We start from the raw sequence: 25,807 nt of genomic DNA on the forward strand, positions 1-25,807 counted from the left end.
CAGACACAAGGACCTTGGGCTATTGGTTAGTTCCTTTCTGCTAGTACTGTTTGGGGGGGTGTGTGTGTGTGGGGGGGGGCAATAACAAGGAGGAGAGTAATGTAATATTTGACGATGACAATTTTTTTTGCTCACAGCTCTTTGCTCATTTCTTTGTTCAATTGCTGCTTGTTAACTCTTGTTGTATTCATTTTCATCATTAAAAAAATGATTTCCATAGATACTCCATCCTGTAAGAAGTCTAAAATATGAGATAGAGAAGCCTGGAAAGGGGAAAGACCCCACTGACTACACCATGACTCGAAAACTCTCCAAACTTGGGCATAAAACTATGGATGTAGTCCTCTTTGTCTGCAGCAGAGTAGAAATAACCTGTTACAAAAATCCCTTACGCCTCAGCCTTGACCACTCAATAGCCAGGCCTTAAAACCAAAGTGGGAGGGATCATCCATCTGTATCAGACCTTGCGTTAGCACATCCGGCGTTACCGGCAGCAGGAGAGGAATCCCCAATGCCAAACCCAGCAGATCCGCATACCACAGAAGGCATGGCTAATCCGGAGCCACAAAGACTACTTTCCCCCTGAAGCGAGCAACCCAATGCAACACTTGGCCTATCATTGGCCGGGAGGGGGGGGAAAGAAATACAAAAGGCTCCCTGGAGGCCACAGGAAAGCCAACACATCCACCCCCTCGGAAGACAGTTCTCGACATCTGCTGAAGAAACAAGGAAGTTTTGCATTTCAAGCCGAGGCCATGAGGTCCAACTCCGGATGCCCCTACCTTTGAACTATGAGTTGGAATGCCTCTTACGACAGTTCCCATGCTCCTAAATATAGAAGATTTCTACTGAGGAAGTCCGTCTGAACATTGACCGACCCTATAATGTGAGCCACTGACAAAAGTGGAAGACATGACTCAGCCCACAGAAGCACAGTCCAAGCCTCTGAGCTAGTTGAGGGCTTCTCGTGCCCCCTTGCCTGATGATGTGATGACTGCCGTGACACTGTCTGAGAGGACCCTGTTGGCCTGCCCTGAATCAGATTCCGAAACTCCAACTAGGTAAATCTGATCACTCTCAATTTCAGGAGATTGATGGAACACCAAGCCTCCTCCAGGGACCACATGCCATGCACCGATGCCTGCAGGCAGAGCCCCCCCCCAGCCGGTCATATTGGCATCTGTTGTGGCCACCAGCCACTCCAGGGTCACATGGACATCCCTTGGTAAAGACTGGCACTTTGATAAGAAATAAAACATTTTTCTGGAAATTTAAGCAAAAAAGTAGCCCTAAGGGCCAGGGTTCTTGGCCACGAGGCCAAGAACTCCTTTCTACGCCTCTGGGTTTTAAAAGCTAGGTCTGGAAAAATTCTAACATTTGAGTCCAAAAATTTATCATTTCCTTTTCTTTGAGCCCAAATAGTTATTAGATTTTTTTAGGGCCAAAAGAAGGGTTGGTTTCTTAGTCCGTGGATGAATGACCTGTCTATCGGCTATAGGGGGTATATCCATTGCCGTTACTCTATATCTATATAATTTTGTTCAATTAATCAAAATTTATTTTCTTTCTTGATTCCAAATTTTGTGGACTGAATAGCCGATTGTATTTCCTAGTATATATGTTAAATTTTTCTCATTTTGGATATTCTGATCTCTTTTCAAGACTGTATTGCTTGATGTTAAATTGTAAAATGATATAGATATTAATTTTTTTAAAAAAAAGACTGGCACTGTCCAGCCACCAATCCATGCTGCGCTGGGCCTGGGGCATTCAAAGGCGACAATTGTAATCTTGAGACACCGGATACCATTGGGAGAGAAGAGACTCCTGAAGAGGCCTCATGAAAGCGGGCCCACTGAACTACCTCCAGAGCCTCCACCATAGAGCCCCGAACCTGGACAAAATTCCACACCCTTGGGCGTGGCACTTGTATCAGCAAGCCAACTTGCAAATGCAACTTCACGCCCCAGTCCTCTGGCAGAAAGAGCATCCCCCTGGGCCGTGTCTAATCTGTTTCCCAGATGCACCAACAACTGGGAAGGAATGAGGGAACTTTCCTAAAAGTTTATCACCCAGCCCAATGACTGCAGCAGAAAAATCACCCTCTGAAGAACCTGCAAACTTCCTTGATGGGAAGAAGCCCAGATCAACCAATCATCCAAGTATGGGTAAACCCATTGGTGCGGGGGCCAGATGGCGATATGGAAGTATTCCTCCTCAAGGTCCAGAGCTGAAAGAAATTTGCCCAGTTAAACCGCAGCAATCACCAATCTCACTGTCTCCATCCTGAAGTGTCCGACATAGAGAAACTTATTGACTCGCTTGAGATCCAGAACCGGCCAGACAGACCCCCCCTTTCTTCAGCACCACAAAGTAAATGGAGTATCTCCCCTGTCCCCGCTGCTCCTGAGGCACTGGAAACACAGCTTTGCACCGGCGCCACTTTGGCAGTGCCTGAACACGGGAACACTAAGAAAGAATCTACGACGGGAAAGGAAAATTAACTTGTAACCGTCTCAATTAATGTCTAAGACCCACTGATCGGAAGTGATCTTGGCCCATTCCGCCGTCCTCCTATCACATCGATGGAAGGAGCCGAGACCCCATCACTGGGAAACATTGGAGGCCTGAGGACAGGATGACAGAGTTGGAGGCTTTGGCATGACGAAAGGAACCCTTCTGAGTAAATTTCAACTTTGAAGGGAGAGAAGACCCATAAGAGGAAGGGTAAGACAGCTTACAAGGCCTATACCTCTTGGTATCTTTAAAATATGGATGGGTTGGCTGTGCCTTAATGGACCTCTTAGGCTTATCGTCTGGCAAACGCTGGGATTTAGAATCCCCGAAATCCTTAACAAATTCTCCAAATCCTCAAACAATAAACGGCCCTAAAATGGAAGGTGAACCAACCATAACTTAGAACCGTATCCGCCGCCCAATGACGAAGCCACAAGGACCAACTTGACACCACTGAAAGAGCCACCTGTTTAGCTGAAGTGTGAATGGCATCTTACAAGGCATCCGCTAAGTATGCCAACCTTGTCTCCACATCCGGAAACTCTGGAGGCACGACAGCACCAGCCTCCACCAGTCCATCTGTCATGTACTGCACTCACTGCACGCAGGCTCGAACCACATACAAACTACACACCGCTGCCTGCTAAGTCAGGGCTACCATAAATGACGACTTAACGCCTTCAGCTTTCTGTCCTGCATGTCCTTCAAAGCAACCCTCCCCCCTTCCACTAGAAGGGTGATCTTTTTGGTAACTGCTACCACCATGGCTTCATGAACCAGAAAGGACTTGGAGAACTTCTTTGTGCTAGCCATGAGAGGGTAAGGTGGCGCAGATGACTGGCACGTCCTGAGAAATCTGTAGCCCTTGGAACACCTTAGTAATAAACGCGGGCAGCGCCTCTCTATGGAAAAGACGAAGGACTGAAGGTTTTCTGCTTCACTCAACCGAGACTCCCCTATGTCCAAATCATGCAGATCCTGCAAATCCTCATCCATCATGGAGCTTGTGAGAGGAGGAGACCCATCAGGGCTCAGAGCAGGGTCTACCGCTGCCACAGTTTCCATCCTACATCTTTCAGCACTCTGAGCCCTGACCCCAGCTGTCCCCGATAGCTGATCCATTAAAAGGCAATCGTCCAAGGAACACATCCCAGACAGAACCACAGTGGATCTGCACATAAGAAAAGCCTAATGAATCAATAACACAAACTCTGGGGAAAACGGCATTGCTGAAGAACCAACATGTAGAAGCGCTGGATCCAGTGAGCCCAGCCCCAAAGACGCTCCACTATCATCCCTATCTGCTCCTAATTTCTGTCTATGACCCAATGAACCAGAAGCCATGAGGCTCACTTAAGTCGGGACAAATAAAGCCGCCTCAGGTGCACGGGAAATCACACTGTCCCCGCCGCCATATTGGATTCCACGAGGGCACCAACAGAGCAGCCTGCCAAATAGAGGCTCAACGGCAAACGCCGCTTTCCACAGTGCAAACACCGCTTAACACCCCCTGCCATGAGCCACACAAATAAGCAGACATAAAAAACGCACACCTTACTCGCAGAACTCGCATGCCGAACACCCGTGCACAATATAAAACGAATATATACTCACAATTTGCAGAGACAGTAGTTTCAGTGAGAAAGATAGTGCAAAACACTACTCCTTCTAAACGGTCTTTAAAAAAAAAAAAAAAACAACTGGGAAAGAAGAAAAAATACAAAGACCATAGGACCCTCAAACACCGGAGGGAGGGTGCGGTAGGGCCCAGGTGTAACTTCCCAAAGCTGGCACTGTTCAGCCTGACACCCCTGCACTAACTGAAGCCTTAGCAACAGTAGTGAAATCCACTTTTTCAGTGAATTTGATTGATTTTCAGTCAGTAAAACCAGGAGCCCAACGACTGGCATCCATCCTCCTGCTGGAGATAAAGTATACTAAATGGCAAGGAAGGGTTCCATCCAAGAGGAGCACCTGCAATTCAGTTCTCTATCTCCACCTCCTGGTAGATGTGCAGTATCCCACTAGTTTCTGGATTCAACTGCTGCTGTTGCTAAGGAAGCAGTAATACTGTAAAGCTGGAAAGTTCCTAGTTGCATCTAATAACTGGGTCAAGAAACCTCCAAACAGCAGTAACACAATGGTAAAAATTCCAGCTATGGTCTGCTTCACCTGGATGCGCAATGTGCGTACCTCTGACTTGACATGCCTGGTTCTTTTCTGTGGCGCATTCATTCGCATGCCCTGCTCTGGGGAAGCCTGGATGTCAGGGTAAGGCTCCTTCACCTTCACTGTCTCTTCAAGTTTCAATGTTGACTTTTGTACACCCTACAGGATCAGAGCACAACAGTATATAAAGCTCACTGATGAAGAGTTTGCATTATCCAGGCCACAGCTACAGATCATTCCCTTTAATGAGCTACATGATATCTAATTCAGTTTTATCTTCATGTTTACAAGGAACCCCCCTCATACCTTAAAGCTAGTACTAGATGTATGACCATGCACCAGAAATGCTGGATATAGTCAAAAGCACAGAAAGAAAACCGAGCTACACTACTGACATCCAAAACATATACATTAGTCTACCTTGAACATACAAAGACTTTGTGTACATCTCACAAAACAGAAGAATGGACTTTACCACTGAAATTCAAGTTCTGTCAAAGTCAATCAGTTGATATTATAACCCATTCCACAAAAGGAACAGCTGGCCAAAACCATAGATCAGTGTTCTTCAACCTTTTTACACCTATGGACCGGCGGAAATAAAATTATTATTTCGTGGACCGGCAAACTAATAAGACTGAAATTTTTAAAACTCCATTGCCGCACTGTCCCCTCGAGCTCGGTCCCGTTAACCATCTGATCCCATCCGCACAAGCCTCAAATAGTTATACTTTATTACAGTATAAAAAGAAACAATATTCTGTACAATTGTCATTTTATAAATATAAATAATACAGGGCAAGGATCAACAAAACCCCCGTCTCCCCTCCCCTTCACATATATCCCCTCTACTATCAAGAAAACTGAATAAGCCAAATTATTACAGAATGCTACACAAATATCATGCTAACAGAATACCACAGTCACACATGGCAGGAATGATGTTAGGGGGAGTGCAACTAGGGCAACTGCCTCCTGGTCAGAGAGAACCCTAAGACAGCTAGAAGCTAAAGACGCACTGCCTGGGCTTTGCACTCCCCAGTTATGTCTAACATCAGCTCTAGCAGGATACGTATTTTAAATCTGATATATTCTAATCACAAGATAGAAATAAAATTATTTTTTTCTACCTTTTATCGTCTCTGGTTTCTGCTTTCATCGTCTTTTCACTCTCTTCCATCCAGCGTCTGCCCTCTGTCTCTCCAATTCAGCATTTGCCTCTTCCATCCACTGTCTGCCCTCTACCCCTCCCCCTCCCATATGGTATCTGCGTTCTTTCTATGCCCTTCTCTCCTACACCAGATCTAGCATCTTTGTCCCTCTTTACTTATTTTTCATCTGACCCCCCTTCCCAGCATCAATCTCTCTCTACCTTGTCATTCCTCTGTCTCTCCCCTTTCCCTTATCTGATCTCTCCTTTCCATCCTGACTCCTTCCCCTCCTCTAATCTCCCTGCCAGCTGTTTCCTTCCAATGTTCCTCCTCCCCTGTCCAGCAGTACCTTCTCCCTTTCTTCCTCCCCTTATCCAACAGTAACTCTCTTCCCTTCCCCTTCTCCCCTGTCAGCAGTATCCCCTTCCCCTCCCTTCTCCAGGAGTACCCCTTCTCCCTTTCCTCCTCCCCTTATCCAACAGTAATTCTTGTCTCTTCCCTTCTCCCCTGTCAACAGTATCCCCTTCCCTTCCCTTGTCCAGGAATACCCCTTCTCCCTTTCCTCCTCCCCTTATCCAACAGTAATTCTTGTCCCTTCCCTTTCCCTTCTCCCCTGTCAGCAGCAGCCCCTTCTCCTCCTTTGCCCAGGAGTACCCCTTCTCCCTTCCTTCCTTCCCTCTCCAGCAAATGTTTCCTCTATGTAGGCTATCAGCAGATCTGTATGCTTTTAACTTCGGCACACAGCTGCCCCTAAGCAGTATTTTAGCGCGGTTTCATGAGGCAGCCTCGGGGCCTTTGGTAGGCTGGCCCACTTTGATGATGCGATGTAGGCCAGCCTACCAAAGGCCCCGAGGCTGCCTCATGAAACCGCGCTAAAATACTGCCTAGGGGCAGCTGTGTGTCAAAGTTAAAAGCACACAGACCTGCCGCTGCTTTTCTGGGGGTGCGGAGACATACGCGGCAGAAGTCGGTGGTGGCAGGCAGGAGTGCCGGCATAGTGACGGCAACAGGAAGTTGCACGTCAGCTGACGCCGGCACCTTTTGCTGCGGCGGAGTCCTGAATCCTTCGCGGACCAGCACCGGTCCATGGACCGGCGGTTGAAGAACTGTGCCATAGATCAGTGTTCTTCAACCTTTTTACACCCGTGGACCGGCAGAAATAAAAGAATTATTTTGTGGACCGGCAAACTACTAAGACCGAAATTTTAAAAAACACATTTTCGCCCCATCTCCGCAAGCTCGGTCCCCACAAACCATCTGATCCCATCTGCACAAGCCTCAGTTATGATTTTATATTGAACGTATTTTATTAAAGTATAAAAAGAAACAATATTCTGTAATTGTCATTTTATAAATATAAATATTCAGAACAAGGACCAACAAAACCCCTGTCTCCCCTCCCCTTCACATATATCCCCTCTACTATCAAGAAAACTGAACAAGCCAAATTATTACAGAATGCTACACAGAAATATCATGCTAACAGAATACTGCAGTCACACATGACAGGAATAGTGTTAGGCTTTGCAGTCCACAGTTATGTCTCTAGCAGGATATATATTTCAAATCTGATATATTGTAATGACAAAATAGAAATAAAATGATTTTTTTCTACCTTTTGTGGTCTCTGCTTTCATCTTCTTTCCACTCTTCCTTCCAGCATCTGCCCATTCCATCCACTGTCTGGCCTCTCCCCCTTCCATATGTATCTGACTTCTTTCTATGCCCCTCTCCCCTTTCCATCCAGCCTGTGCCTCCTCTCTCCTTTTTACATCATTCATTCCAGCTTCACTGCTTTCTTCATTTTTATCTCTCCTACACCAGATCTAGCATCTTTATCCCTCTCTCATTTCTCTGCTGACCCCATTTCCAGCATCAATCTCTCTCTACTTTCTCATTCCTGTCTCTCCCCTTTCCCTCCTCTAATCTCCCTGCCAGCTGTTTCCTTCCTTTTTACCTTCTCCCTTCCCTCCTCCCCCCTATCCAACAGTAGCTCTCTTCCCAACTCTTTCCCTCTTCCCCTCCCAGCAGCATCTCTCTTTCTACCTCTCTCCAGGTGCAGTAGCAGCTCTCCCTTTATCCATCAGCTTCCCAGCCTCCAACAGTGGCTTCCTCTCCTTCCAGCAGCTCTCAGTACTTGCCTGCAGCAGTGATTTCCTTAGGCAGCCTTGGGTCCGTTGCCGCCTCTGAGGAAAGGGGAAGTTGCCAAAGTGAATCACTGCCCTGGTAAGTACAGAGCTGCTAGGAGAGGAGACAGCCACTGTTGAAGGCTCCCCATGATCTTACTCCTGCTGTGCCCTGCACATTCGCGACCCCCCCCCCAAGCCGGCAAAAACAGCTTTGCACCGCAGGCCCAGCCGCCCAAGACGAGTCGGAGGCCCCTACCCGCCGCATCCTGCACGTGGGCAGACTCAGCACAAACGCTGCTGATGGCCCCAATCGACACGCTGACCATCTTCTCTCTGCCTGCACTTTCCCCGCGGCCCTCTTCGGCGACTCAGCAGGGGCAGCGATCAAGACAGGCTGCAAACGTCGGGACCTTCCCTCTCTGAGTCCCGCCTATTTTGTTTCAACTTCCTGTTTCCGCATAGGCGAGACTCACAGAGGGAATGACCGCCTGTCTTGATCGCCCGAGGCTGGGAGGAACAGAAGATTTCTGCAAACACCATCGGGGCAGAAAATTTAACGGGTCCATCTCGCCGGTCCTGTGCGGACCGGCAGGAATTTTCTGCGGACCGGCATCGGTCCGCGGACCGGCGGTTGAAGAACTGTGCCATAGATTGTCTAATCAATTACTACTTTTTACACAATTTTAATTTGTAACTATATAAAATCTTTTTCCAAAAACCTCACATGCGCAGCTATAGACTAAAAGCACAGTTACTTACCGTAACAGGTGTTATCCAGGGACAGCAGGCAGATATTCTTTACGCATGGGTGACGTCACCGACGGAGCCCTCGGTACGGACCTTTTTACTAGAAAGTTCTAGTTGGCCGCACCGCGCGTGCGCGAGTGCCTTCCCGCCCGACGGAGGAGTGCGTGGTCCCCAGTTAGTATAAGCCAGCTAAGAAGCCAACCCGGGGAGTAGGGTGGGAGGTAAGAATATCTGCCTGCTGTCCCTGGATAACACCTATTACGGTAAGTAACTGTGCTTTATCCCAGGACAAGCAGGCAGCATATTCTTTACGCATGGGTGACCTCCAAGCTAACAAAGAGGGAGGAGGGATGGTTGGCCATTTAGGAAAATAAATTCTGAAGTACAGATTGGCCGAAGTGCCCATCCCGTCTGGAGAAAGCATCCAGACAGTAGTGAGTAGTGAATGTGTGAACTGAGGACCAAGTGGCCGCCTTGCAGATTTCCTCAATGGGTGTGGAACGGAGGAAAGCAACAGAAGCGGCCATAGCTCTCACCCTGTGGGCCGTGACAGCACCGTCCAGTGACAGACCGGCCCGAGCATAACAGAACGCGATGCAAGCTGCAAGCCAGTTGGATAGCGTCCGTTTAGAGACCGGTCGACCCAAACGATTCGGGTCGAAGGTCAGGAAGAGCTGAGGGGACAAGCGGTGAGCCCTTGTACGATCAAGATAGTAAGCCAGGGCACGCTTGCAATCAAGACTGTGCAATGCCTGTTCCCCGGGATGTGAATGAGGTTTCGGGAAGAAAACAGGCAACACAATGGACTGGTTGAGGTGAAAAGCTGAGACCACCTTGGGGAGGAACTTTGGATGGGTGCGCAGAACCACCTTGTCATGGTGAAAAATAGTGAACGGTGGATCGGCAACCAGTGCATGAAGCTCACTAACCCTCCTGGCAGAGGTGATGGCAATGAGGAAAAGCATCTTCCAAGTCAGAAATTTGAGCGAAGTTGTGGCAAGTGGCTCAAAAGGAGGTTTCATGAGGGCAGACAAAACCACATTCAGGTCCCAGACGACCGGAGGAGGCTTCAGAGGTGGTTTGATGTTGAAGAGGCCCCTCATGAATCGGGAAACCAGAGGGTGAGCCGTGAGGGGTTTTCCTAGGACAGGCTCATGAAATGCCGTGATGGCACTGAGATGGACTCTGATTGAGGTAGACTTGAGGCCTGCGTTGGACAGGGAGAGCAAGTAGTCCAGAACAGGTTCCACCGCTAAAAAGGTGGGATTGTGATGATGACGGAGGCACCAAGAGGAGAATCTGGTCCACTTCTGATGGTAACATTGGAGGGTGGCAGGTTTCCTGGAGGCGTCCAAAATGAGACGGACAGGCTGAGATAGATTTCCTGGAGAGGTCAGCCCGAGAGAAACCAAGCTGTCAGGTGGAGCGAAGACAGATTGGGATGTAGTAGAGACTGATGCTGCTGTGTAAGTAGAGTAGGAAACACAGGTAGAGGAATGGGCTCCCTGGAGCTGAGCTGAAGCAGGAGGGAGAACCAGTGTTGACGAGGCCACCGGGGAGCTATGAGGATCATGGTGGCTCCGTCCCTGCGGAGTTTGGATAAAGTCCGCAACATCAGAGGTAGAGGAGGAAAGGCATAGAGGAACCGATCCGTCCAATCGAGAAGGAATGCATCCGGTGCCAGACGGTGAGGAGAGAAGAGTCTGGAGCAGAACTGGGGCAGCTGATGGTTGTGAGGGGCTGCAAATAGGTCCACTTGCGGAGTGCCCCAGCGAGCAAAAATGGAGAGGAGCGTGGGAGGATCCAAAGTCCACTCGTGAGGTTGCAGGATGCGACTGAGATTGTCGGCCAGGGAGTTCTGTTCGCCCTGGATATAGACAGCCTTGAGGAAGAGACTGCGGGCCGTGGCCCAGGTCCAAATGCGAAGAGCCTCCTGACAAAGGAGGCGAGATCCGATGCCGCCCTGTTTGTTTATGTAGTACATGGCGACTTGGTTGTCCGTGCACAGGAGCAGAACCTGAGGACAAAGAAGGTGCTGGAAGGCCTTGAGAGCGTAGAACATGGCTCGTAGTTCTAGGAAATTGATGTGATGTAGACGCTCCTGTGGGGTCCAAAGACCTTGGGTGCGTAGGTCTCCCAGGTGAGCTCCCCATGCATAAGGGGAGGCATCCGTGGTGATGATCATGGAATGTGGGGGCAGATGAAAAAGAAGGCCCCTGGAAAGATTTGAGGAGTTCAACCACCATTGTAGAGATCGCTGAAGAGACGATGTCACAGAGATGGGATGAGAAAGAAGATTCGAGGTCTGTGACCACTGGTTGGCCAGAGTCCATTGAGGTGTCCTGAGGTGGAGTCGCGCCAGGGGAAACACATGCACCGTCGAGGCCATGTGGCCCAGGAGGACCATCATCTGTCTGGCAGAAATGGAGTGATGAAGGAGCACCTGACGACACAGGCGGAGCAGATTCCGCTGACGGTCGGAGGGGAGAAACACCCTCATTAGTGTGGTGTCGAGAACTGCTCCAATGAACTGAAGGCGCTGTGTGGGAAGCAGATGCGACTTGGGGTAGTTGATCTCGAACCCCAGAAGATGGAGGAGAGAGATGGTATGATGAGTGGCTTGTAGCACAAGCGGAGACGTAGGTGCTTTCACCAACCAATCGTCCAAGTAGGGAAACACCTGGAGGTTGTGAGACCTGAGGAAGGCCGCCGCCACAATGAGGCATTTGGTGAACACCCTGGGTGATGAAGCGAGGCCAAAAGGTAGCACTTTGTACTGATAATGGCGATGGTGCACCTGGAATCGTAGGTAGCGACGTGAAGTTGGATTGATTGGGATGTGAGTGTAGGCCTCTTTGAGGTCCAGGGAACATAGCCAGTCGTTCTGAGAGAGATGAGGGTAAAGCGTGGCAAGGGAGAGCATTCTGAATTTCTCCCTGACTAGACACTTGTTGAGGTCCCTGAGATCGAGAATGGGACGTAGGTCTCCTGTCTTCTTTGAAACTAGAAAGTAACGGGAGTAGAATCCCCGGCCTCTTTGTTCCGGAGGTACTTCTTCGATGGCATTGAGAAGAAGGAGGGATTGGACCTCCCTCAGGAGGAGGGGGGTTTGAGTTGAGAGAGAAGCAGACTCTACGGGAGGATTGTCTGGTGGAAGAGTCTGGAAGTTGAGAGAGTAGCCGTGGCGGATGATGTTGAGGACCCACTGGTCCGATGTGATGACCTCCCAACGGCTGATGAAGATGTGGAGCCTGCCTCCGATTGGCTGAGGAAGAGGCAATGAGGGTGGAAGACTGGCTAAGCCCTGGAGAGAGGAGTCAAAAGGGCTGAGAAGGTTTGGCAGGAGGAAAAGGCTTGGCAGGTTGATTAGACTGGGCACGAGCCTGGGTGTGTTGGTGTTGGCGGGCCCGCCTAGGTTGCTGCGAAGGTGGGTTGAGCGGCCTAGCGGAGAACCTGCGCTGATATGAAGTCTGTGGTCTGTAAGGACGAGCAGGAGGAGCCTTTTTCTTTGGTTTAATGAGAGTATCCCATCTGGTCTCATGGGCGGAGAGTTTCTGTGTGGTGGTATCCAGGGACTCTCCGAATAATTCGTCTCCCATACATGGGGCGTTGGCTAGTCGGTCCTGATGGTTGACGTCCAGATCAGAGACCCTGAGCCAGGCCAGGCGGCGCATAGCCACAGCGATGGCAGATGCACGGGAGGTGAGCTCAAAGGAGTCATAGATAGAGCGCACCATAAATTTTCTCAGTTGAAGCAAGCTGGAGATGTGCTGCTGGAATAGTGGAACCTTGTGCTCCGGCATGTACTTTTGCATGGCGGAGAGTTGCATTACCAGATGTTTCAGGTAGAATGAAAAATGGAAAGAGTAGTTGTTTGCCCTGTTGGCAAGCATGGCATTCTGGTAGAGCCGCTTGTCAAACTTGTCCATAGTTTTGCCTTCTCTGCCAGGAGGGGTGGAAGCATAAACACTAGAGCCCTGAGTCTTTTTTAAAGTGGACTCTACCAGGAGAGATTCATGGGGCAGCTGGGGTTTATCAAATCCCGGGATTGGAATAACCCTGTAAAGGCTATCCAGTTTACGGGGTGCCCCAGGGACAGTCAGCGGATTCTCCCAATTTTTATAAAAAGTTTCCCGTAGGATGTCATGCACGGGCAACTTCAGGAACTCCTTAGGGGGTTGATCGAAATCTAATGCCTCCAGGAAAGCTTGTGACTTCTTAGAGTCAGATTCCAGAGGCAAAGATAAGGCCCCCGATAACTCCCTGAGGAATTTAGAAAAGGAAGATTGCTCAGGTTTAGATGTGGTATCGGGGGCCGAAGGCTCTTCGTCCGACGACGATGCATCCTCCTCGGTACCGAGGGGGGATTCTTCCCAGAGGTCCGGGTCTCTGACATCGGTGTGCGCGTGTCGAGAGACTGGAGTGGAAGGCTCGGTATGGTGAGTTTTAGACCGAGACTTGCCTGAGCGTACCGAGACGGTACCGGGGGATGAAGACCTGTGTCTGTCTCGGTCCCGGGAAGAACGGTGCCGGTCAGGTTCGCGGGAAGACCGGTGTTCCGTTCGGTCCCGAGGAGGATCGGTCGTCGTCAAGGCGACAGCCTCGGCATGGGTATGGAGATGTGGCGCCGAGAAAATGGGCATGGAGGAGTCCATAGGTACCGATGGCGTGGATACCGGTTGGACGGTGCGGGGCTCGGGCCGGTCTGGTACCGAAAGCAGCGGTGCCAGGATAGAGGGCAAGAGCTGCTTAAGTTGCTGTTGGAGTTGTTCCTGCAACTTATCCTGGAGGATGGCCGCAATGCGGTCATCCAGGGGTGGCACCGGAACCACTTTTTTCTGCTTTGGTTCCATGGGTGCCGCTCTACGCTCCGGCGATGAGGAGGCCGATGACGAGGCACTCACCGATATCGGAGCGGAGCGCTTTTTGGTTCGGCGTGGAGCCGAAAGAGCTGGTGTCGCCACCGAGGTGGGAGGGCGCTCAAGGGTGGAAGGCTTCTTAGCCGGCTTACCTGGCGCCGGTGGCGCCGATGTAGTTTCAGGCGGTGTCGAAGTGGTCGGTGCCGATTTCGACGGTGCCGCAGTTGAAGAAGTCGAGTCCATAGTCGGGCCGGTGCCGAACAGTAGACTTTGCTGGATTTGACGATTCTTCAAAGTGCGTTTTTTAAGAGTGGCACAGCGGGTGCAGGAGTCCGCCCGATGCTCCGGTCCCAAGCACTGTAAACACCAATTGTGTGGGTCAGTGAGGGAGATCGGGCGTGCACACCGCTGGCACTTCTTAAAACCGGGCTGCGGGGGCATGAATGGAAACACGGCCTCCGCAAAATCAAACCCCGAGGCCTGGATCGTGAAACAGGCCCCGCCGGGGCAGGAACGAAAAACGAAGCAAAAAGAAAATTTTTTTTTTTTTTTTTTTTTTAAATGAAAGAAAAAAGCACCCGAAGGTGAATAAAAACGAAAAAGAACGCGAGCGGGAAGGCAAAAAGAGGATTTCAACGGAGTTGAAAAACGCACGTCTTCTTCGCTCCGCGGAAACGAAGAAACTGGGGACCACGCACTCCTCCGTCGGGCGGGAAGGCACTCGCGCGCACGCGCGGTGCGGCCAACTAGAACTTTCTAGTAAAAAGGTCCGTACCGAGGGCTCCGTCGGTGACGTCACCCATGCGTAAAGAATATGCTGCCTGCTTGTCCTGGGATAAATTATGTTACTTAACTATAATTAGTTCTCTATAAATATTTTTGTGATTTCACACAAGTAGATCATGTACCATCCAGTGGACCTGCCCAAGCTTAAAACAGTAGAATCAAGCATTTTCAAGAAATGAAACTTGTGAGAAGCCAGGCAAACTGCCACCTTTGAAAAACAATTATAGGCATTTAATTACTCCTATTTGAAGGACAATATTTTTGATGTGTTGGAACTAATAGAAGTGGATTAACATAAAAGGAAAACTGGCAGATCTGTATACTGAATCGTGTGCTCCAAGAGTAGAAACTAATATAAACATTTTAATAGGGATATATATCAATTATTTAAAATATTTTACTGCAATTTATCATACTTCACAAGAATACTCTTGCTCAATAAATACAGAAAGAAAATCTAAAGAAAAGCAAACCTTCAATTAAACTCTTCCCCCTTTCCTTTCAATATCTTCTCCCCACTCTCTTTTCCCCCTTTCCCTTGTCTTTTCCCCACTCTCTCATCCCCCTTTCCTTTCAGCGTCTGTTCTTTTTCTTTCCTTCACCACCCTTCCTCTCGCCACCCCCCTTCAGCATCTGTTCCTTTTCATTGCCCTTCAACACTCCTTGCGTAGTCTGAGCATCTCCCTTCCTCTTACCTTCATGGCACATTTTACCTTTACAGAGTAATTTGTTCTAGCCGCTGGAGCCTGCCTGAAGTCGCATGCGTTTACGGGCAGAAGCTTCTCTAACGCAACTTCCAGGTAACAGCCACTGTGTTATTCTCTACACACAAGACTCTCATGCCCCTGTATAAGACTTTGGTAAGATCTCATTTAGAATACTGTGTACAATTCTGGAGCCCGTACCTTCAAAAAGATATAAAAAGGATGAAGTCGGTCCAGAGGGAGGCTACTAAAATGGTATGTGGTCTTAGTCATAAGGAGTATGGGGACATACTTAAAAGATCTCAATCTGTATACTTTGGAGGAAAGGTAGGAGATGGGAGATATGATAGAGATGTTTAAATCAAAAAATGTCACTCACCAGCAGTGGGCTACCTCTCTAAGATCCAACACTGAAATTCAAAAACAGGTTAAGAAAAAGCCTCAAAAACATTTTTAGCATTCAGCAATCACTGATGATTCACAGCTGGCATTCTTTCTCTTATCATAGGCAAAAAAAACTCACACCCACAGCACAATGTAAAAAGATCTAAAAGGGGAAAATCCGGGGGTCACGTGATGGCTGGTTCCTGAGCGGACGTCTGAGCGCCGAGCTCCGCTCCGCTTCCCCTGACTTCCTCCCCTCCCGGCGCACTCCTGACCGGTATCTGCTTTAAAACATGCGGCGCTGCCGTTGCTAGGCGCAGGGAACCGGCGGAGGTCTGAAGAACGCGGCTTGCACGCCTCCGTGGAGGAGTATGCCGCCAGCGATTTCCTGGCCGATACGGGCAGTGGGGAGCCCGGCGCACAAGATGGCGGGGGACCACGTGCTGGCTGGTGAGCTTCAGCATTAAGATCCGCTTTGTCTCCCTTGCACTGCTCCGACTTCCTTCCTTCCCGGGGTGCTTTTGATCGGACCTTGACAGACCCCTAACGGCGCAGTTGTTGCTGGGCGCCGGGAACCAGTTGGGGGTTGAGCACCACCGCGACTTGACTTCTCCAGCGGCGGAGTATGCCGCCTAAGGTTGCGCGGCCGACAAAGTCCTCTGGGAGCCCGGCGAGCAAGATGGCGGAGACCCAAACTGACACCGTTACGGCCCACTCCCCTGACGAGGTGATGCAGGTCTCCATGAGGCACCTTTCGCAGCTGCTTGATGAAAAACTGGCCAAGCTGCATGCCTCTATGGATGACCTTAAAGATACCCTGGTGGGGCAGGCTGCACAACTGCAACAAGTAGAGGAGCGACTATCGGCTCAAGAAGACAGGGCGGGAATATCTGATGGCAGGCTTGCTTCTCTGGAGGCCCGGGTTTCCCAGCTGGAGGAGAAAGTGGAGGACCAGGAGAACCGGGCTCGCAGAAAGAATCTTAGATTTATTGGAATACCAGAGACTGTACAAGATTCTGAGCTTAAGCACTTGATTGAACATTGGCTGCCCAAGGAGCTCGGCTTCCCGGACGTTGAGGGACCCGTGGTAGTGGAGCGTGTTCACCGTGTGGGGCACCGACGTGACTCGGATGGTAATAACAGACCTCGAGCTGTGCTGGCCCGCTTCCACAACTATGCTGTTAAGGCCCGCTTACTTGATCTGTTTAAGAAGGCGCGACATCTGCTATACGAGGGCGCTAAGCTATTGATATTTCAGGATTTCTCTACTAAAGTGGCGGAGCTGAGAAGAACCTTCACGCCTTACTGCTCTCAACTGGTTTCAAGAGGAATTCGATTTGCCTTTCTCTACCCGGCTAAGGTGCGCTTGACCTATGAGAACCGCACCTTTACGGTATCTAAGGCAGAGGAGCTGAAGCGCTTTATTGAGAGTCTCCCCGCTCAGTAATGAGCTTGTTCTTCAGGGGGCATCCCTGCCAGAGGACTAGGAGGATTTCGCTTTGGGGGTGAGCCTCCGGGCCTACCATGTTTTCTCATGGATTCATCTAGGACAAGGACTATTCTTGCCTGTTTGGACTGTTTTGCTGCCCTTTGGATGGAGCCTATTTGTTTGGACATAGTTGCGCTGCCACCGGATGCGTGCTGGGGGGCCTTTGGCGGTTTGCTGGCAAGATACTTGGGGAGGGGATGCGCCTACCCCTTTCAGCCAGCTTTTGAGCAGGATTGGACATCTGATAACTATTTTCTGACTCCCTCTTTGACCTGACCAGGAGAGCTGGCTGACTTGTTTTGTTGTGCGGGGTTGGCTGTCTTGGATCTCTTCTACTATTTTTGTGACCCTCTGTGTTTGGCTTTTATGTCCAGAGGCTGGGATGTTTTCCTGTCCTCTGTTCTCCACTGCTTCATTTTATTTTAGTTTGGGCATGGCTGCTACTGGTACTTGTGGTTGGGGTTGCGTGGGGGGGGGGTTGGGGGAGGGTGCGGGGGGAGTGTGAGCATCTGTGTTTGATTGCGGTGGGTGTTGGTGGCATGGGGGTGTGGTCGCCAGTGTGGATGGGGGAAGAAACGGTGGGGTTGCTGGAGGGGAGGGGGTGGGTCATTCTGATTGCAGGGGGGGGGCTTGTTTGAAGAAGTTGGCAGTTGAGTTGGTGGGTAGTTTGGGGTATGGGTTGGATCCTAGGAATCTGGCTCAGTCTGATTTTTTGTTTGAGTGGACGGAGCGCCGGCTCGGCTGGGAGGCTGGTGCTGCCGTCCCGTATGATCTTTGGTCTTTTTTGTGTATTTTGGTTATATCTGGTTACTATGTCTGGGGTTAAGATTGCTAGCTTTAATGTAGATGGGTTGCACTCTCCTGTTAAGCGTAGTAAGGTACTTCAGTACTGTAGGAAACTACAGGTTGATGTTTTGCTTCTTCAAGAGACACATCTCAACGCGTCTGAGCACGCTAAGCTCCGCAGGGACTGGGTGGGTGAGCTTGTCTTTGCTTCCTTTAATAACAGACAGAGGGGTGTAGCTGTGCTTTTCCATAAGAAACATACTTATACTATGCACAAAATGGTATCGGACTCTGAGGGGCGGTATGTAATTTGGGCAGGGGTGTTTCAGGGAACGAAATATGTTTTTTGCTCTATATATGCCCCTAATGTGTATTCTCATCGTTTTTTCTCTGTTTTGGTTGCTGCCCTTGCTCCCTTTTCCGAGTACCGACTGGTGCTCGGTGGGGATTTCAATATTACTGCTGACCCCCTAATTGACTGTAAGCCTCCCAGGCCTCGTTTACCTCAAGGGGAACACAAGGGGATCAACTTTGTTACATCGCAGTTGGGCCTTGTGGACCTTTGGCGCACGCTCCATCCAGACGAATCTGATTTTACTTTTTATTCCCCAGTGCATAAAGCACACAGTAGATTGGATTATTTGCTAGTTGCCTCACCCCTTTTGTCTGGAGTCCGGAGAGTGATGATTGAGGATGGAGTACTTTCCGATCATCATATGGTCTGGATGGAGCTTCTTGATCGCCAGGCGCCCCAGAGGACCTTGTCGGGCTGGAGAATGAATCCCACTTTGTATGAGGATAAAGATTTCCGCACTTTCTTGGTAACCCAATGGGATTCTTATCTAGCCGATAACTCCTCTTCTGATGTTTCCGAGGTGGTATACTGGGAGGCTAGTAAAGCTGTTCTAAGGGGTAAAATTATAGCTTACACCTCCCATAAGCGGAAGGTACAGGATAAGGCACTGCTGGATCTGTCCCGTCAGTTGGGCCAGGTGCGGGGGGAGCTGCATAGAAAGAGTTCCATAGCCCTTAAGAGTAACTACATGGAGCTGCGACGTCAAATTAATGATTTACTGGCACAGAGGGCCCTAAGGGATATTCAGATGTATAAATACCGTTTGCATAGGTGGGGCAACAAGGCGGGGAAGTTGTTGGCCTCCTTGGTTAACCACAGGGCCCGCAGGCAACATATTCCCAAAATCTGGGCTCCTGATGGCTCTGAGGCAACTTCACCTGAGGCTATTCAACAGAGCTTTGTACAGTTTTATCAGGCTCTATATGATCGGGGGAGCTGTGACACTGAGCAGAGAGCAGAGTTTTTTCGTGGCCTTCCCCTTCCTGAGCTGTCCCAGGACCAGAGAGATACACTTAACGCTCCAGTGCAGGGCATTGAGATCCAGAGAGCTATACGGGCTTTAAAGCTTGCGAAAGCTCCTGGCCCGGATGGACTGGGCCCCGAATACTACAAATTGCTGGGGGAGAGGATTATAGGTCCCTTTCAGGCTTTATGTCAGGCCCTGTGTAAGGGGGGTTTGTCCCCACATCGGCTTACTCATGCTCATATTGTTGTATTACCGAAACCTGGACGGGCGGAAGACCAGCTGGGGTCCTATCGGCCTATATCTCTGTTGAATCAAGATATTAAACTCTTCGCGGCCATTATGGCTGCACGACTTGGCAAGGTCTTGCCCGGTCTGGTTCACCCGGACCAGGCCGGGTTTGTCCCAGGGCGGTATTCTTCTGCTAATGTTTTGCGAGCCCTATCTGTGCTTCAGAACCCGGCGCTGCTACGGAGACACCAGGGTCAGGAGAATGCCCTTATTGTCAGCCTGGATGCGGAAAAGGCATTTGATAAAGTTCTCTGGGATTATCTATTCTGGATTTTACCTCAGATGGGTATCATGGGGAGCTTCCTGGCCGGGGTTCGTTCACTATATGAGCAGCCGACTGCACAGATCTTGGTGAATGGGGCGCTCACCTCCTCCTTTTCCCTAGCTCGAGGCACGCGTCAGGGATGCCCGCTCTCTCCTATGCTGTTCGTATTGGCCCTTGAACCTTTAGCGATTAAGATCAGGCACACTACAAACCTGCGGGGTATACATCTGGGGACGCAAGAATTTAAAATCAATTTGTTTGCTGATGATATGCTTATATTTTTGGGGGATGTTATTACGGGAGTGCCTGCACTAATTCAGATTATCCAACAATTTGGCATGTTTTCCGGTCTGCGTATTAATTTTGAAAAGTCGGAAGCTTTGGCGGTCCACTCGCACTGTGTGGCTCATCATGACCCTTCTTTCCCATTAAAATGGTCTGGGGGCACGCTTAAATACCTGGGAGTGTTTTTGCATGCGGACCCTCGGGTGGTATATAGGAAAAATGTGCTAGACAAACTAGATGCGGTTGGAGCGCTTTGCAAGCGGTGGATGGACTTTCCGATTTCTTTTCTCGGTCGCGTTGCTCTTTTTAAGATGGTCCTCTTGCCAAAGTTGCTTTATCCCTTGCAGATGGTGCCACTGTGGGTCACATGTAGAGATCTTAGGAAATATAAAGGCCTTGTTTCATCTTTCATATGGCGCTCTAAACGGGCGCGAATTGGTTACCCAAAGCTTATTAGAGAGCGGTCTCAGGGAGGGGTAAATCTCCCGGATCTTCGTCTCTATAACGTGGCGGCTTTGCTTCGTTGGGTGCACGAAATCTACACGGGTGAGACTAAGTTTGCCCCGCGGGGTTTCTGGTCCATGTTGGCGGACCCGGTATCAGTGTTCAATCTCTTGAGACCCGGGGCTGGCACTTGTGCTTCCTTGTTGCGACCTTTGCGGACCGCTTGGGGTTGGTGGCGCAGAGAAGTGGGGGGCTCGTCGGGCCCCTCCCCTTTCTTGGAGTTCGTGGCTAATCCTGCTTTCCCTGCGGGTACACATGTCTTCTTTGTGCGAGCTAGCCGATCCGGGTGCCGATTTGTTGGCCAGCTTGTGGAACTGGGTTCGGGGCGACTGCCGGATTTTTTTGCATGTCAGGAGCACTGGGCGTGGACTGCAGGGTCCGTACTGTTCTATCTACAACTACGTAGTTATTGTTCCTCGCTTCGGCTGCCGTCCGGGGAGTTGCCCTCATTTTCCCCGCTGGATAGGGCTTTCCTTTCCCTCTCCCTTGAATTTAACTCGCTATCGGCTTGGTACAAACTGGGGAGAGATTGGAGGCCTGCTGAGGTTTTTCTGTCCCGAATGGCAGATGGCTGGAGCTCTGAGTTGGGTGAAGAGGTTACGGTTGATGAGTTGTCACAATGCTTTGCGGATGGTGCGGGGGCGACTCCTAACGTTGCTCTACATGAAATTCATCTTAAGATCGTGCATAGGGCGTATGTAACCCGCTGCGTTGGATGCACTATGGGCCTGTGGCCTGATGCCTTTTGCACCCGGTGTCCTGCTCTCAAGGGGACGCTAGTACATCATTTTTTGGAATGCTCTTTGGTGGGACCGCTGTGGGTACGTGCACTTCAAGAGGTGGAGGGTGTTTTGGGGTGCTCTCTGGAATGGTCGTACAAGACTCTGCTGCTTGGTGTCACGGATCCCCTAACTGAGGCTGGTATTTCTGCGCCTTTGCAACGCTTTGTGCTGGTGGCCCTAGGACTCGTTAAGAAGCTAATTCTGCAGCACTGGGTGGGTAGTGTGTGCCCTACGTTTCAACAATGGAGAGCTAGTATGTCCCAGATGGCGGTCTGGGAGAGGCAACGCAAGAAGGATGCCACTAGCTGGCAATCAGTGGCCTATGTGGCGTGCTGGGACTCGTTCTAAGTTGGGTCGGTTCCTTGGGATGCAAGGGGAGGGGGGTGGGGGGTATTGGGGCGGGGGGAGGGAGGGAGGTCTGTTTTCCTGTTGTTCTGTTTCAAACATGAAAATTGTGAACTTTCATGAGAAGGCTATGTTTGAATGCCTGATCTTTGGCCTAGCTGTATTGTATACCTGATTAATGTATCTATGCTGTTATTCTTTTTTGGCTTGGTTGCTGATTGTACCTCTCGTGACTGGTTCATTCAATAAAAATATTTTCAAAAAAAAATAAAAGGGGAAAACCCCACTACTGTGCACAGTATTTTTTTTTATATATTTAAATTTTTTAATTCATTTTTATAATACATTTTTCTGTAAAAACTTTTTATATTTCATATATTTATACATAAAAAGTTTAAAGTACAAAATACAAAATCGCTTAAAAAGGAAGCAAAATACTTAGCTCTGGCGGAAGTGAGTGTCCCGGAAGCTTGCTCTGAGCCTGCTATTTCTACTTCCTGGTTATTCTGTGCTGTTGTGCACGTTTGAAAATGGTGTGAAACTTTCCAGCTTTTGGAAGCTGTTTGGAGAATTTCTTAAGGAGAATTTTGTGGCTGTTGGAAGCTTTTTTGAGAATCCCTGAAGAAACCAAATGTGTTGGTGAAACGAGTGCTTGTTGGAGGTTTTGGCTCTGTCGTGGACTTGGCTGTGTACTGAGAGAGGCTTATTAACTCTCCTTTTCCACCTCTTAAATTCAATCAATTTGTACCTCGCTTAATCTATTGTAAACCACATAGAACTTAACGGTATTGCGGTATATAAACTGTTATTATTATGTTTGCCGATGAAAAAATAAGTTTGTACTGATGGGTCCTTTCCAGTTATGTCCTCTGGCGCCAGAGCTAAGTATTTTGCCTTCTTTTTCAGCAATTTTGTATTTTGTACTTTATATTTCATATATTTATACATAAAAGGTTTACAAAAAAATGTATTATAAAAATGAATTTAAAAATTTAAATCTATAAAAAAGAATTAAAAATACTGTGCACAGTAATGGGGTTTTCCCCTTTTAGATCTTTTTACATTGTGTTGCGGGTGTGAGTTTTTTGCCCATGATAAGAAAAAGAATGCCAGTTGTGAATCATCAACGATTGCTGCATGTTAAAATCTTTTTTGAGACTTTTTCTCCACCTGTTTTTGAATTTCAATATTGGATCTTAGAGAGATAGCACCCACTACTGGTGAGTGACTTTTTTTGTAATATTTTAGTTTTACTGTCACTACTTTTTTGATCTTGAGAGACATTTAAATACCTACGTAATGTAATGTAATGTTTAATTAATATAAGATCAATTAAAAGTAAATTCCATATAATAAAGATATAATACAGCAATATAATCTGGATATTCTTTGCTTAACAGAAACATGGCTAACAACGGAAGAGGAAGCTTATCTCTCTTATGCTTGTCCATTAGGATTTTCTTATATTTACAACCATCGTATAGGAAAGAAAGGAGGAGGCCTAGCAGTATTATTTAACCATTCTTTTTTATTTAAAGTAGACCAATCATTAGCCAGTATACCGTTAGAATATATACATTTTAAAATAAATACCTCCCCACAAACTGATTTTTTATTGTTATATGCTCCCCCTCCAATGGGAAGAGATACATTTGATTCATTACAATCGTTATTATTCTATTTTAATTCTCTAGCTACCAATACAATAATATTAGGAGACTTTTAATATTCACCTAGATAATTTAGACAACTCTTTCACAATTGAATTTTCCGAACTAATTTCTAATCTTAATCTTTCTACTCTATTCAATAATCCAACACACACTGCGGGACATACCTTAGATATGATTCTTACCCCCACCTATCACAAAGATAATTTTACAAAACCTACTCTAACTCCAGTTCCTTGGTCAGACCATTATTTAATAACTACTAATTACAACTTTCAAATTAATAAGAACATTACCAAACCAGATCCAAGATGGCCGCGCGCTGATGAGAGTGAGTGAGACGCCGCCAGAGATCCTAACGAAATAACATTTACCTTCTGCCTCAGCGATGCCGAAAAGGAGAGGGAAAGGCGCTTCTGGAGCCTCGAGGCGCCTGGAGACTCCCCTTCAGATGTCCATGGAGGATTTTTTGCGGCGTCTGAACCAAGAGGCAGCAGCTGCATCGGGGAGTCGCCCGCTGGAATTGCCGGGAAGGAGTGAGGTCGCGGAAAGTTTCCCTGGGCTAGAGTCGACTCTGAGCCCCGACGCTAGAACCCCGCCCCCTCAGCCGCAGCGTGCTAGCTCTCCACGGGAGAGCAGTCAGCCCGAAGAGGCAGACTTCGTTTCCCGGGAGGCTGAAGAGAGTGAAGCACTGGAGGAAGACGAGACTGCGGTGAGAACAACAAGGGGACTTGAAATGGAGCAAGGTTCCCAGAGGGAGAAGACTGCCATTGCTGTGGAAGCTGGGACAATGCAAGCAAGTATATTCACTGTTCCTAAACCCATAAATGTTACTCTAGACTCTATTTGGGACTTGGTAATTACTCTGGGACAAACATTGTCACCACAAATTAAAGTACTAGAAGAGAAATACTTACAACAAAGAAATGAAATAAATGGACTTAAACAGGAAAATATATCGATGAAAAATAATGTGGAAAAAATAGATAAAAAGATAAGTGAAGTAACTCAAATTCAAACGACACTGATTAAGGACAATCTTAACCTTAGGAGAAAGGTGGAAATGATGGAAAATAATATGCGGTTGAATAACCTTAGATTTTTGAACTTCCCAAAGATCCCTTCTTTATCAGCAAAAGAAGTTTTGAGAAAGTACTTTTGTGAGGTTCTTAATGTTCCTAATGATGCCTTTCCTCCTTTTTCCAAAATATATTATTTGCCAACATCAAAAAATTTGGAAGAACAACATCCACTAGAACAACAAGGTCAGGGTGAACAAATGGACATAACATTATTATTGGAATCTTCAATGAAGGAGGTAGCTACGCCAGCTACCCTATTGGCTACGGTGGTTTTATCACCAGATAAAAATTGGATATTACAGCTTTATTTTAAGAATAGACATAAAGAATTTCTTGGATATAAAGTTCAAATATTTCCGGATGTGACAAGGGAATCTCAGAAACGAAGGAAGGAATTTTTGCTTCTTAAGCCTGGGGTCGCTGCAATGGGGGCATCATTTCTTTTACGATATCCTTGCAAATGCATTGTAAAGTATAAATCTTGCAATTATATTTTCTTTGAACCCTCTCAGTTGACAGGATTTCTCTCTAGGAGGGGCCTTGAAGGGGATAAAGAAAATCTCAATGTATAATTTACTCTTGGTCCATTCTCATCTGACCGCCTAATTTGTAATTTGAATTTATTCTTTTTCCTTTTAATAGTTTCTCACTCAGGAACATCTTGGATCTCAATATTGGGACTTTAATTTTGATTGAGTAAATAGTAATTTTGTCATATAGATGTTACTTCATTTGTTTTATATTATGTTGACTCAATCATATTCTGTACAAGAAATTTATTCTTGATAATATGTTCAAAATATAAATAAAGAAAAGAAAAAAAACAAAAAACAGAACATTACCAAACCAAAAACAATTTCATATCGAGATTACACTAAAATAGAAACCCCAATGATAGCCACATCCTTTAACATTAAAATTGAAGAATTCAATCTCTTGCCAATAAAGGAAAAATAAAAGCTTGGCACAAATAGAAAATATAGCTCCAATACGCACAAAAACTATCAGTAATAAAAAAATGGAAAATCCCTGGTTTACAGACAAACTCCTATTAATTAAAAAACAACTCAGATCCGAAGAAAGGAAATGGAGACATACTAAATCTAGACAACATCTAATCAAATACAAACAACAAATGCAGTATTATAAAAATAAAATAAATGAAGCAAAAACTACATATTATTCAAATAAAATAACGAATGCAAAAAATTCATCTGCTTTCTATAGTATCCTAAAACAGCTTACAATACCCAAAATTATCGAAGATCCATCCTTACAAGCTAGACCTAGTGCACAAAACCTTGCTGATCACTTTATAAATAAAATAAGAAGCAATATCAAACCAAATACAAATTTTTGCCAAGAAGAAACACAAATACAAACAATACCTACGTCCAAATGCACCAATTTCATTATACCCTCTATTGAAGATCTTAAATCTCTTCTAGGAAAAATTAACGCAAAGGGAACAGATATTCATACTATTTCCCCTTTTATATTAAAACAACATTTTTCTTTTTTTGGCCCTTTTATCCGATGCATG

General features: G+C 47.6%; 1 protein-coding gene across 1 annotated transcript in view; it reads right to left on the reverse strand.

Annotated features, from left to right (window-relative positions):
- KDM5A (lysine demethylase 5A) overlaps window positions 1-25,807 on the reverse strand; it is a 374,123-nt gene that overhangs the window by 307,247 nt on the left and 41,069 nt on the right. The window contains 1 exon segment of the mRNA XM_033952792.1: window positions 4,711-4,845. Within this exon segment, the coding sequence (XP_033808683.1) occupies window positions 4,711-4,845 (135 nt within the window).

The sequence above is a fragment of the Geotrypetes seraphini genome, chromosome 7 (assembly GCF_902459505.1).
Source record: "Geotrypetes seraphini chromosome 7, aGeoSer1.1, whole genome shotgun sequence".
NCBI lineage: Eukaryota > Metazoa > Chordata > Amphibia > Gymnophiona > Dermophiidae > Geotrypetes > Geotrypetes seraphini.